We start from the raw sequence: 14,227 nt of genomic DNA on the forward strand, positions 1-14,227 counted from the left end.
CTACTGTACGGTGAGTGCTCTGTGTGAAAATCTAGCTCATTTAACTTATGTAATGCTTTTGGAATCTGTCTATTCTACTTTACCTTTGGGCACAGAGATGTAGGTGGAATATTCAAAAGGTTATTTTCAACTTCCTGCCAGACAGCAGATAAAGTTGAATCCAACCATAATGGTCTAAAGTGCAAGAGAGTAAATATCAAGGCTTCATAAATAAAACAGTAATGTAACTACATTTGAAAATGATGCTGAGGATTTTTAGCACAGTGAGCAGGGAATTAAACCTACAATTTTCATTGGCATTAATGAGATATTGTCACTAGGCTGCCAATTTTTAAAAGTTTTAATTTGTTGGGATGGAGCAAATTACATAAACATCGGACCTATGGCTTGATGTATGAGAATCTCACTAATTCTCATATTGCCAGGCCTCATAATAATCCCAGTATTTCCATGGAGCTTCTCAGAGAAGATTTAACAAGAGACAGCTTCATAGTGAGGTCTGCTATTGTAATGTTTTCATTATCTTGACCAGATTTGTTATGAGGTCTTATAAATAAAATCAATATAACCTGTCAAATTAAATTAGCTAAGCATGTTTTGTGATGCAGCCTTTTATATCACATGGGTTCACTTTGCGTGAATTAATCTCTGTGCAAAGCACGAGCCATAGCTTAAATGGGGCTAAAGTGGTACATAGGCCTTGCTATGGCCCTGTGCACATTACTCACTAATCTACAGTGGACCTCAGTCATTGGTGAGATTTAATGACACTCTCCTTTTAAATATTAAATATTTAAATATACCATATTGAGGTTTGCGAGCTGCGAGAAAATAGAGGCAACAATTTTCATTTTTAAAAATTCAAAAATTGAAAATCTGCTACAGTCAAGAGAACAATTTGGGTCAGAGGATTAGTTTTATTTTCAAGGCTTTGAGAGGTGATTACAACAATCTACAGAAAGTATGAGTGTCTCTTTAATGAGATTGTTTATTTTATTCTTTATTCCTGCAGGACTGTACTGAAAATTCCTCACACTGTGTCTTAGAAGACACCGTTCTGTGAATGTGTGATATATATTTGCCTAGAATAGTGTGAACTTCCGTTATGTTAGACCCACAATAACCACTTAATACTCAGTATCAAGCCAAATGCTCAGAATGGTAAAGTCAGAAGTTTGAAATTGTGTTATGATGCAGACAGGATTTAAAAGCAGGGTAAATGACAAAGCCATTAGGTATGTTATGAGCTGCCTCATGAGGCGTTAGTCTGATTAGTCCTTTATGACCATTTTACAGAAGTTCATTTACAGTCCATCACCAGCATTGCTCTTTTCATCATTACCACCTTTCTAGTCATGATTTTTATTTCTTCAGGGATTAAAGTGGAAGGCATTAATCAGACTAATTTCTTAGTGCATGTACCGCACCTGATTTTCATGTAGTTGGACTTTTATTTATAAAAAAAAAAAAAAAAAAAAGGAAGGACCATCAATAGTTTGGATTATTCCTGAAATAAAAGCAAAGGAAGCTACTGGCATTTAAACAGCCTTTGCCACTCTACGAAGCATTACAGCTACATAAAAATAATTGTAACTGTTTGTCCAAGACAGTTATCCCACCCAGCCTCTGAAACTGTCACTACATCGTTTAGTAAGATGGAATCACTGTACACTGGAATGAAACATGGATCTCTGAATTTAGCTCAAGGATGGGCAAGTGTTTAATCAGAATAGAGAACTCCTCAAATTCTACATCAGATAAAGGAGAACATCACACAACGTGTAAGAGATTTGTTATTTTGCTCAGTGATTTTAGTACGTCCATCGGTGAGGTTTTCCAAATTATATCTTCTGCCAAAAACAATGTCAGAGACGACAACATGACACTCCTTGGAAATTTAAAGATCTATCCTGGAACTAATAGCACAAACACATACTGCGTGCAGTAATACCATGAAAACTTCTGTCGGCAGCTTTGGCCTGAATGGAACTCTGGAGGGAAAGTGGGGTTTTTATACACACACAGATGCTAGAGAGTTACCACCATGGAAATACACTTTTCAAAATTATATTCTTTAAGTATGGTTGTAGTCAGAAAATTGACTAAGTAAAAAAAAGACAGTTACCTTTTCCGTAACTGGTGTTCTTCGAGATGTGTTGCTCATGCCCATTCCATATTAGGTGTGTGTGCTCACCATATGCACCAGTGCAGGAAGTTTTTCCCTCAGCAGAATATGTAGGGAACCGGCTCTGGTGCCTCCTGGAGTTGCACCAGCATGACATACTACAAGGGGCGCCACCAGCTCCCCCACCCTCAGTTCCTTCTTGCTGGAAACTCTGACAGCGGGGAAGGAGGGTGGGTCATGGAATGGACATGAGCAACACATCTTGAAGAACACCTGTTACGGAAAAGGTAACTGTCTTTTCTTCTTCTAGTGCTTGCTCATGTCCATTTCATATTAGGTGACTCCAAAGCAGTACCCCTGGAGGTGGGCAGGAGTTCATGGACGTGTAGGTTGCAGCACAGCTCTGCCAAACCCAGTGTTGTCCCTGCTGAGTGATGGCATAATGAGCGGTAAATGCGTGGACCAAGGATCACGTTGCGGCTCTACAGATGTCCTGGATACGGATGTGCGCCCAGAAGGCTGCCGAAGACGCCTGAGCTCTCATTGAGTGGGCTCTGACAATTGGCAGCGGTGGCAGAACCCCTGCCAGGTTGTAAGAAGTCCTTATGCATGAGGTGATCCAATTGGAAACGCTCTGCGAGGACACCGGATGACCCTTCATCCTATCTGCTGTAGCAATGAAGAGTTGAGTGGATTTATGGAAAGGCTTGGTACGTTCTAAGGAAAAAGCCAAGGCCCTCCGGATGTCCAGAACATGAAGATGCCTCCCTTTCAGCGGTCTTGTGCGGTTTGGGATGGAACACTGGGAGGAAGATGTCCTGATTCATATGGATGGTGGAGATCACCTTTGGCAGGAAGGCCAGGCTGCAATTGAACCTTATCTTTGTAAAAGACCATGTACAGTGGTTCTGAGGTCAAGGCTTTAATTTCTGAGATCTGTCTTGCTGACGTCACCACCACCAGGAACATGACCTTCCGTGATGGATGGGAAAGGAAGCAGGAGCCCAGCGGCTCAAAGAGCTCGCCAGTGGACTTAGAGAGGACTAAGTTAACATCCCACTGCGGGACTAGTCTCTCCAGCCCTCTCAAGAATCTGACCATCATGTTATGGGAGATCATCATCTGTCCTTGGATCAAGTAACCACCCTGCTACACCCTCCCCTCAAAATCCCCCCGCTTGGGGGAAGGGGGGACTCGTGTCTTCAGGCCCCCAGAGCCGCCCCTCCAGGGCCGCCCTTCCAGAGTCACCTGTCTCACCTCCGAAGCCTCCCAGCCACAGGCCATCTCCCGGGTCTGGGCCTCAGCCTGTCTGCGGGCCTGCTCCGCGGCCTCTAGCCAGACTCGCAGGTCCGCGTCCCCCAGGCCCTCTACCCTTAGCCTACCCACAGCCACCTTCTCTGCCCCCACCTGGGTCCCAGCCTCCCCCGCAGGGCCCAGTCCGTCTGGGTCTCCTGGTGGACGACTGGCCCGGTGATGGTCTGGGTCCTGACTCCTCACGGGGTTCCCCCCGCCCTGGATGCTGCCACCACTTTTAGCCCGTCCAAGCTCGCGGGCATTTCCCTCTGCATTTGCCCACCGCCAAGGGGGCAGTCCTTCTTTAGGTGGCCCCTCTCCCAGCAGCCAAAGCAGGCTCCCCGCCTCCTTGCTGCCCAGGGCATCCTATGGTTCCTTTGGGGTCCCATCCCCTTGCCAGGACCAACATGGATCTCTTGTGTTGGGCCTGGACATATCCTCCACACACGGCCCAATTGGCCACAGGCCCAACAAGTTAGCCGCCTCCTGGGTTTCTTCACCTGGCAAGCCACACGCGGGACCTCTTCTCCCTTCTGGGGCTGCGGATCCTTGCCCCCACTCCGATAGGGACAGTCTTGTTTTAAATGCCCCACCCATCCGCAGGCGTGGCAAGTCCTGCGCCCATCCACAGGCTTCCTGGCCTTGGCACTCCACTTCCCGTCCTGCTGGCGGTTCCTCCAAAACTCCCCGCTACAGGGGGGTAGAAAGGAACTGGAGGGTATAACCCTGTTCCACTGTGCTGAGAACCCAGCGGTCGCAAGTTATAGCCGTCAGAGACTACTGGGAAAGATGGATCCAGGGAATAGTCTGGTAGGTTGCCCTCAGGCGCACCCTCAAAATGACCATTTGGCCCCCTGCTTATTACGGGTCGAGCCCGACAGGGCCAAGGGTGGCTTGGACGGCGCTTGTAACCCGTGGCTCGTTTATGGGGCTGATCCCTCCAAGGCTGGCTCCCCTGGCCCTGAGGCTGCTGCAGTCTGAACTGCTTACATGTTGGGGCTGGGACGTAGAGACCCAGGGTTTTCAGGGTGGTGCAGGAGTCTTTGAGGCCATGCAACTTGTTGTCTGTTTGCTCCGCAAATAGGGCCCCGCTGTCGAAGGGCAGGTCCTGCAATGACTGCTGAGCCTCGATGGACACCCAAAGAGGAGCAACCAGGAGACTCGCCACATGGAGATAGCAGAAGTCATGGTGCGGTCAGCAGCATCTGACGCCGTCTGGAGGGCCAACCTGGTCGCAGTAGTGCCCTCATCGAGGATAACTTAGAACACCTTCTTGGAAGTCTTGGGGAGCAACCCTTCAAACTTGGCCGTGGCGAGCCACGTATCGGCCAAGGAGGGCTTGGTGGTTGGCCACTCTCAGCTAAAGGCTGAAGACGAATAAACTTTACGTCCAAAGAGATCCAGCCTCCTCGAGTCTTTATTTTTGGGGGTGGCCCCAGGTTGTCCTTGCCTCTGCTTGTGGTTAACCGCCTCAACCACAAGGGAATTAGGGGCTGGGTGGGAGTATAAGTACTCGTGCCCTTTGGTCGGCACAAAGTACTTGCATTCAGCCCTTTTAGAGACAGAGGCCAGGGAAGAGGGGGTCTGCCATGGGGCATTAGTGATCTTAGAAACCCCTTCATGAAGGGGTAGAGCCACCCTGGTAGGAGCCGAGGACAACAAACAGAGAGTCCGAGGGCTCTTCCAATTCCTCTGCCTGAAGCCCCAGGTTAGAATCGACCCTCTTCAAAAGTTCCTGGTGCACCTTGGCGTCATCCTAAGGAACTGGGTGAGGGGGCCCAGTGATAGCCTCGTCCAGCGACGACAATGCCGGTGCCGCGGGAACCTCCATGTCCATTGGTGGTCCAGCATCTTGCTCCCCTGGATCCTCCTGGACCTGTGGGGTCTTACCCCCCGAAGTCTCCAGCACCAGAGGGGGATAGGATACCGAGGCCGCTGGCCTCTCCAAGGATCCCGACACTGATCGGGCAGCCTGGGAAGCTTGGGTGAACCCCCAAGAGTTCCATGGATACCATGGCGCCGGCCAGTGCGCTTGGGGCCCTGGGACAGGTTTCGGTGCTAATAATGTAGACAGCACCACCAGTACAGGGGCTTAATCCTCACCTCATGCTACTCGACCGGTACTGGGATGTTGAACAGGACCGGGAGCTATTATGGGCCGGTTGCCGGGAAGATCGTCCTGAGTAGGACGACCTCCTCCTTGGAGACAGGCGATGACGGCGCAGCGATCGGCAGTCTCTGGTGTCCGATCGGTCCTGGGCCTTGGAGATGGTCGGGGCTGGTCCCGGAGTTCTTGCTGGATGGCGCATGCCTCAGAGGGTCTGCGCCAATCAACCGGTGTGGTACATATCGAGTCCCTCAATCGGTGCCCCCGGTGAGGGGACTGAAGAGGGCACCACTGAGCCTGTCTCTCCAGTCCTGAGGCATGATGGCTGTGGGTGGGTGAACACTGGCAGGACGTCCCTCTCGATGGGAACAGTGCCGCTGAGGCGGGGACTCACGCACAGGTCCCAACAGGGGTTTTCCTCGAGATCGGGGTACTGCGGGAGCCGGTGTAGGTGGCACCAGGAGTGTCAGGATCTTTTGAGCCGCTCGAAGTGCTTTGGGTGGCAATGGCACCTGAAGCTGGCTAGGGCCTGCACTGCTATCCAGGGTTGCAGATAAAGCATGGGATGGGCTGCACTGCTCAACTTGAGCTGAGGCCCAACTTCCCGAACGGGGTGTTGAGCTGCCCGGCACGGGTCATGGCTTGCCCCCAGACCTCTCCTTTCCCTTATGGGAGGTAGGAGATCTTCCCCTCCCAATCTTTTTCGGATTCATGACCGGAGCTGCAAAGGGAGACCAGTGCCGGCTTGTGGACGGTGCCGGTGGAACACTGTGCACGGAGGCTGTGGTGGTCGGTGCGTAGTCAGACTGCTGCTCCGGTGCTAGAGTGAGTGCCGACTCCATTAGGAGCACTTTCAGACAGAAATCGTGCTCCTTCTTCATCCTAGGTTTAAAGGACTTGCAGATACGGCACTTGTCACTTATGTGCCCTTCGCCTAAGCACCTTAGGCAGCTGGTATGTGGATCACTGACGGGCATAGGCTGTTTACAGTGACCGCAGGGCTTGAAGTCTGGGGACCAGGGCATGCCCTGTCCCCCGGCTGAGTCCTGTTTAGGAGTAATGAAAAGTTGAGAACTAATACTAAGGGTAACCAAGAAACTACTAACTATAATACAGTTTGTCAAAATTCACAAGAACAGAAAACGAAACAACCCTAGCCAAAGCAGCAGATGTTCAGCACTGTCACTGGTGGCAAGAAGGAACTGATACCGTACCATGCGGGCACCACCCTAGGAGGCGCCAGAGCCAGACCCCTATGGATACTGCTAAGGGAAAAACTTCCAGCACCGGTGCATGTGGCGACCGCACACACCTAATATGGAACGGACATGAGCAAGCACTCGAAGAAGAACGGCACCTTCGTTCAACGGCTCTCTCTGTCAGTCATAGCTCTCATCGCATTCAGTCACAGCTGCTTAGGTTAGGGAAATACACACACATACATGAAGTTTACTTTTGTTAGCCCTGTAAAGCCAACAAAGCTTGAAGAGGGAGCTCATTCGTAGCTAGCTCACGCAACACAATTTCAAACTAAGTTCCAGTCTTAGAATCTTGGTGGTGTCGGAGCCACACAGAACAGAGCTCAATTTTCATGTTCTAGGAGGAATACGAACCACTGGCTTTTGGACAAACATCTTATTACTCATAAATTGAGGCAGCTGGCTACAGAGTCACTGAAAGACAGACGAACATGGAACCCACAACGACACGTTCACAGTTCCTTTCAACAGTATAGCACACTTTAACATAAGGTTTATGTAACTGACCTAGAATTCCAAGAAAGCAACAATGGAAGGAATTAGTGTCTGTCACTGACTGTAAAAATGCTTAAAAAAAATAAAAAAATAAACCACAAACAGAAAACAAAACTCAGTAAACAACAAAGATGCAAGAGAATGAAGCAAAGCCCAGAGAACTCCAGGAAAGCAGCAGAAACAGGTCAGAGTATGGGATGATACTTACTATGGTAACAGGTACTCTTTAGCATATCCATCTCCTGTTTGTAACGCAGCCACAAGAAGAAAAAAGCACAAGTAGAGAATATATGCATTCATCACAGCCATTGTGTTAAATTAAAAGAATGGTTGGAACCATTCTTATAGAAAACAGAATGAGATGAAGTAGTGCGTGGAAGACTTCATAACAGACAAGTGATATATCCCAATGAACAAGGTAAAGGAAACACAAAACAGAAATTAGATTACACCTGTTTAACAGATAGACTGTTACTTTTATCCTTTTTTTCCAAAGGGATAACAGATTTTCTCGGCCCTTTTCTCATTTTTCTGATAATTTTACATCATCACGTTAACAAATCAAACTAAGATCTAAACTGGGAGAGAAACATATTCCCAGGGGTGTAATCCAAATACAATAATGTTTAAGAAATGTGCAACCAGTGAGCAGGATTTAACAAACTATCTATTCATGTTCAGTTCAGTGAAGCTCTGCGCCATCATTAGAAAAAACATTTCACTGCAAAACAGCAGCCACATCTTGCTCAGAGTGCTCAAAGGGGTGAGTCAATTCAGAAACTCAACAAGATGACTAAGCAATTTTGAAATGGTGATCATCTGGCTAATGACAATGCACATTTCTTTATTATTGTGAACATAACCACTATTACATTCAGTTACACAGTTCTACAGATTGTAAAAAAATAAAAACCAAAATAATTCCTCTTTACTTCATTAAATCTTATTTTTTCATGCTTCAGTCAAGACAGGTGCAGCTACAGGAGTCTTCCCCACCCCAGCTCAATGTAACATACCTTCTTCTAGCTTAACTGGTGTGCTGGGAGGAGTACGGGCTGAAGTATGATCAGGAGCACTCTTTTCTTTCTGTTGTCTGGCATCTTCTGAAGGTTCTACAGATGAATCAGTATGGGAATTAAAAACAGCACACAAGATTCTTCTGTAGGGATGCAGGGAAACAGACATCCCGCTACACATATAAAAATCTTTGAATAAATTGTTTTTCTGAATGAAAATTCTGTCTGAATGCCAAATAATTCCAAAAGCAAGCAAAAGTAAGGTGCAAACCAACACTGTTGTGATCTTACCTGTCAGAGAAGTTATGTTACCCAACTATTTGAACTCAAAACATTTCTGAGTAAAATGGACTGAAATGATTATACAACAGTTTGCAAACTAGTTTGGGGCCCAGCACTGGAAAACACTGATCTAAAGGGAGGGGAATTTGCTGGGGAAGAGCCAAAGGAAAAAATAACCGTATGGAAGAAGGGCACCAAAACTAAAGTTACACAAAGTTATTTTGCTTGCTTTGAGTTTATTTGCAGAACCTTGGTGTAAACAAAATGTACATTACTCGAAGCAAAGAATGAAAAAGTTGCACAGATAATCACAATGTAACATGCAATAAACTGCAATTATTCCAAACTGATTCTGCAGTGGTTTTCGATTTTTTTTTCAAATTAAAAAGGATCCCCCCTACTCCCTTCCAGCTTCAACAATAGTTGCATACTAAAGGAGCAGATGTTAATGTAAAACAAAAAGCCACCTCAATATTTAGAATAGAGATCTCCTCAGTACCAGAGCACTGTTCTACACAGTTCACCCAGACAAGAGAAAAATCCACCAATTAAATTAAATCAGCCCCAAAGGTAATAAGCCAAGCCAACGAAAGATGTCCAGAGATAGCAGAGACTCTGTAAGTGCAGATTAAGCAAGAGATGGCTTCCCCTAGATTGAAAACTCAGCGGTACCATATTCATTAGTACCTGAGGCCTCAGCCAAAAGGTCAGGACTGGAGCTTAATGCTTTGATGACTGCTGTGTGAAATTCCTCATGTGGAGACTTCTGCTCATCTGGCTCCTCCTGATTAAGATTTGTGATGATTTGCTGCATGGTCTGACAAGAAACTTGTGCAGCAGAGAACTCAGAATTATCTAAAGATTTAGATAGCGTTGATCCTTCATGAGTCTCCAAAATCTTCAGATCAGCTTCTTTCACTGCTCCTTGACAGGTTTTTGACCTGCTTTGCAACTCCAAAGGTTTTTTTCCAGAAGCACTTTGCTCCCTGTAGCTCTGATTTTTAAATAAAACATTTGGCTTCCCAGCTGGTTTCTGTCTCAATACCACAGTCTCTCCATATTTTGATAGCTTATCTATGTAGGATGTAGCAATGTTACAGAGAAAATAAAGGGGTATGCAATTACATAGACACAGTAACGTAATAGCTCAGTCCCACAAAATGCTTTAAAACCTGTACAGAGAAAGTCACACATGAAAAAGGCAGAATTTGTGACTCTTTATACGACAAGATATCAGAAGGTACAGCAAGAGCAACACATACTAATAAGGGACGAATCACCATACAGTTTTTAGAGGAAATGTAATTAGTACATCACCCTGTAAATTATTACTTTTATTACAATAGTGCTTAGTATAGGGCTGGAGCACACATGGAGAAAAATTAGTGGGTGCTCAGCATCCGCCAGCAGCCAAGCTCCCAACTCTCCCTCCCAGCACCTGTCCCCCACTGGTGGCCTTGCTGATCACTCCTACCCCTCCCTCCCAGCGCCTTCTGCCCGCTGCGAACAGCCGTTTTGCAGTGTCAGCTCTGGAAGGGGGGGTAAGGGCCGGAAGCTTGAGGGAAGGGACAGAGTGGGGACAGGGTCTGGGTGGAGGGGGGAGTCAAGCATCCCCTGGGTAAAAGGGAAGTCGGCGCCTATGCTGCCTAGAAGCTCTAATTGAGACTGGGGTCCCTATGTGCTGTGAAGACACAGGCCCTAAAGGATTTATAATCTAAATCAGGGGCGGACAAACTACGGCCCACGGGACCGTCCTGCCCGGCCCCTGAGCTCCTGGCCAGGGAGGCGAGCCCCCGGCCCCTCCCCCGCAGCCACGCTGCTGCGCAGGCAGCGCAGCTTGCACCTGCCCACCTCCCAGGCTTTCAAATAAGCCTGTCCTGCCGCTCTAAGGGATGGGGGGAGGGCAGGAGGTCCCGGGGGGCAGTCAAGGGACAGGGGATGGTTGCATGGGGTGGGGCGGCGCGGTCAGGAGACAGGGAGTGGGGGGGTTGGGATCCCGGGGAGGACAGGGAGCAGGGAGGGGTGTTGGATGGGGGAGGGGTCCTGGGGTGAGGCAGTTAGGGACAGGGGTCCTGGAAGGAGGCAGTCAGGGGACAAGAAGTGGGGGAGGGATGGATGGGTTGGGGGTCCCAGGGGGCTTGTCAGGGGGTGTGGGTGTGGATGGGGGCAGTCAGGAGACAGGGACCAAGGGGGGGCTGGGGGCCACGGGAAGGGCGGACAGGGGACAAGAGGTAGGGGGAGTTGGATGGGTCGGGGGTTCTGAGGGGGGAAGTCAGGGGGCGGAAAGTGGGAGGGGGCAGACTGTTTGGGGAAGCACAGCCTTCCCTACCCGGCCCTCCATACCATTTCGCAACCCCGATGTGGCCCTCAGGCCAAAAAGTTTGCCCACCCCGATCTAAATAGACAAGACAGTCAAAGGTTTAGCAGGGAATCAGAGGCACAGAAAGAGGATATGACTTGCCCAAGGTCATGCAGCAGAGTCTAAGCCATTTGACTTAGTCCCAGTCCAGTGCCCTACCCACTGGACCAGACTCTTGTAAAGACTGGTAAAACTGTGCCACCAACATTCCAGCGTAAACAATATCATCTGCTTAGTGGATGTATCATAGGTGCTACACTGTAAAACTTAATATGACAATCACATAGAAGAGATTCTTCAAATGCTGGGGTGAATTCTCCTTTATTGCAGCGTGATGCTCTCACTACATTTTCTGATAGGTTGGTGGTTCCTGGGGAGAATTCTGAGATGTGCCCTAATCATGTCTCTGCTTACCTTGTGATTCCTTTCCAAAGCACCAACTGGTAATTTTTTATCTGCATTTTCCCAGCTCAAAATACTTACCAGATCTACAACTTGCAACAATGAGTAAGAAAATTTCCCTGCCTAAAAGCAATGTCAGATTTTTACTCACTGGGCTATCCTACACAGTATTAAAATGAAACAATACTGAACAATCTGTAATATACCAAGTTCAATAAAATATGAAACTTCATGTGACAACAAAAACTGGCCAAATTCTGTGGTTGGCAATTAAGCACAATTCCCTTTTGACTCCAGTGAAGTTTTGTTTGATTAAGAACCAAGACTTTGACCTAATATTGCTTAGCATTTCAATGGCGGTTTTTATCTCCAAATTGCTTTGCAAATATTTTCCTCAATTTACAGTTGTAAAAATTGAAACAAGAGGTTAAGTAACTGGCCCATGGCCACAGAAGAAATCATTGTCAGAGCTAGGATTAAGAATGCACAAGATCCTGGTTCCCAGTCCTATGCTCATATCAGCTTGGTCATAGCCTTGATGTATATAACAGCAATGTATGTGGTTACAGATTAAAACCAAACCAACCTTCAGAACCTTTCTGCTTCCTTTCCACTTCTTTGCGATACTCTTCCAGTTCTCGATCAGTGAGTTTATTGAACGGGTTTGGTCCTGCTGTGCTCACTATAACTCGTGGCTGATATTCCTTCTCAATGATTGCCTTCGATGCAGTCACCAGTTCTCCCTGGCAAAACAAACAATTAAGATGTGTGTGCCACTAAACAATAATTCACAGAATTCTGACAATGGCTGAGGCTACAAGCAGCCAAAACAAAACAGAAGTTTGATTAAAAATTAATCTGGAAAAATTCTTTTATTTTCTTAGGTTAAATAAGCAACAGTCCCAATTTTGGAATCTTTAAAAACTTTAATTTACAGGATATTTTATATTAAAGAAAAAATAGCCCTCATGAGCAAATGGCTATATAGACATCACTGTTTTTACAAGGGCGCATCCACTATCGAGCACCATATCAAATAGCAGCAGCCAAACAGGCTTTATTGGAATACATTTGCTCTCAAGAAAGTAGCAAGTTTCCTTATTTCCATAGGGAAAATCGAATATTGTGGCCCGATTCTGTAAGTGCTCTGCGTGCAGAACTGCAGTAGAAATCCCTGGTATTATTACACAGAACACTCCCAGGATCAGGTTCAATATTTATAAACACTCAATGCTCAGGGGGAAAAGCGATTTCCAGCAGTTATATAATATCTAACAGATGTTAAATGGTTTATCATACATATTATATGTACATGAGATTAAGTGTTTATCTGTTTACTATATTAAAATGCTTAATAATACAGTTTAAAAAAAGACTTTACCATGTCTGTTTCAGACAGTGTCTTTCATACAAACTGGATTCAAAATGTTATATGTAGTTAAGTATTATAATTAGCACTGCTAATATTCTGTGTCCAAAGGACAAGAACAGAACTTGCTGATGAACAGGGAAGAGGCTCTCTCTCTCTCCATTAATGGCAGATTTTCTTATCACCTTCTGGGGACTGAAGCTAATGGCTTCATATTGCCTTTGAGATGGAAGATGCTTCCCTGGACTGTCTGTTATGGATCAGATCTTTCAGGTCATTTGTCTGTTTAAGAGTTTCTCTGTTAATTGGTCTGACGTACAGCATTAGTTTAAAAGTTACTCTGATGCCCGATCTGAACCCCTTATCAGCAAAGATATCTACAAATTATTCTCTGATCCTCAAGATGATTTTAGATAAGGGTTTGTGATGTATTAACTGCCTTTGCCGTAAGTGCTTCCGTATGATTAGGGATCTGTGTCTGTCATGGAGATTGTGGAAGTCACGGATTCTGTGACTTTCCATGACCTTTGCAGGGGCCAGTGTGGCTGACCCCAGGGCCGCTCAATCAGCTGGCTCTGGGGCCAGCTGCTCAGGTGGCTCCTGGGACAGCCACACCAGCCGCTGCTGGAGTGGCCCTGGGGACAGCCACTGGGGACAGCCCTGGGGACAGCCAGTCCCAGCAGCAGTCTCCAGGTGGGTGGCCGGAGGAGCCACAGGCCGCGGTCCCTGGCCAGCTGGAGCAGCCGTGGTCCACGGCCCCTAGCAGCTGGTGCTGCTTGCCGCAGATGCCACCCTCCCCAGCAGTGGCCCCCTTAACCCTTCCCAAGATTTAATCACAGGTATTTTTAGTAAAAGTCATGGACAGGTCACAGGCAATAAACAAAAATTCATGGCTTGTGGCCTGTCCATGACTTATACTACCTGTGAATAAATCGAGAAGCCTTACGTATGATCAGAGATTCCTCACAAGAGTACACATGTGATCCAGAAAGCACTGAAGTGGTACATTACAGCTGCATTCCATGTTAGAAGGTCATCAGATTCTGCAAGATATTAAGTATAGTGTATGAGTGGCTGTAAATGTTGGATTGTTTCTCTAACTTTTTTTCATGTTGAATTGTTATTTGTATTAATAATCAAAAGCCTAAATATAAGTCAAGTGTAGAGAATGGAAATGATTATTAGAACCAGAGAGAGAAATTAAGAGCTACAGGCAAAAAGGGTTTTTCCTGCAAATTTTAAAAAAATGGCATAAATGAGACGGAAATATTGTTCTGGACAGAAGGAGCTGATGAGGAGAAGACTTCAGCCAGACTGCATTAAGGGACAGAAAGGAAGCTCTCGGTAGAGGATGAGCCACCGGAGACAGAGAAGCACAGTTATACAGGTGTCAAAGCACGTCAGAAAAGTTCCAGACACCTGCATAGGGGACACAGAGTAGCTAAATGTCAAAAAGTCTTCATCCAGCTCAAGCAGCCAACATTAGCAGCAAGGTGGTGCCCAGGCTACATATAGGAAAG

General features: G+C 46.7%; 1 protein-coding gene across 48 annotated transcripts in view; it reads right to left on the reverse strand.

Annotated features, from left to right (window-relative positions):
* The window catches only part of ADD1 (adducin 1), a 131,035-nt gene that overhangs the window by 2,901 nt on the left and 113,907 nt on the right, over positions 1–14,227 (reverse strand). For 16 of the 48 annotated variants that reach the window (XM_043544753.1, XM_043544759.1, XM_043544752.1 and 13 more), the window contains 2 exons: positions 11,925–12,081; positions 8,296–8,391 (listed from right to left, as the gene is read on the reverse strand). In XM_043544753.1, the coding sequence (XP_043400688.1) occupies positions 8,296–8,391; positions 11,925–12,081 (253 nt within the window). Of the gene's footprint in view, positions 1–7,486; positions 7,522–8,295; positions 8,392–9,264; positions 9,652–11,924; positions 12,082–14,227 lie in introns of those variants that run through there. The other 32 variants (XM_043544745.1, XM_043544739.1, XM_043544735.1 and 29 more) reach the window with 5 other exon arrangements.

The sequence above is a fragment of the Chelonia mydas genome, chromosome 4 (genome assembly GCF_015237465.2).
Source record: "Chelonia mydas isolate rCheMyd1 chromosome 4, rCheMyd1.pri.v2, whole genome shotgun sequence".
Taxonomy (NCBI): Eukaryota; Metazoa; Chordata; order Testudines; family Cheloniidae; genus Chelonia; species Chelonia mydas.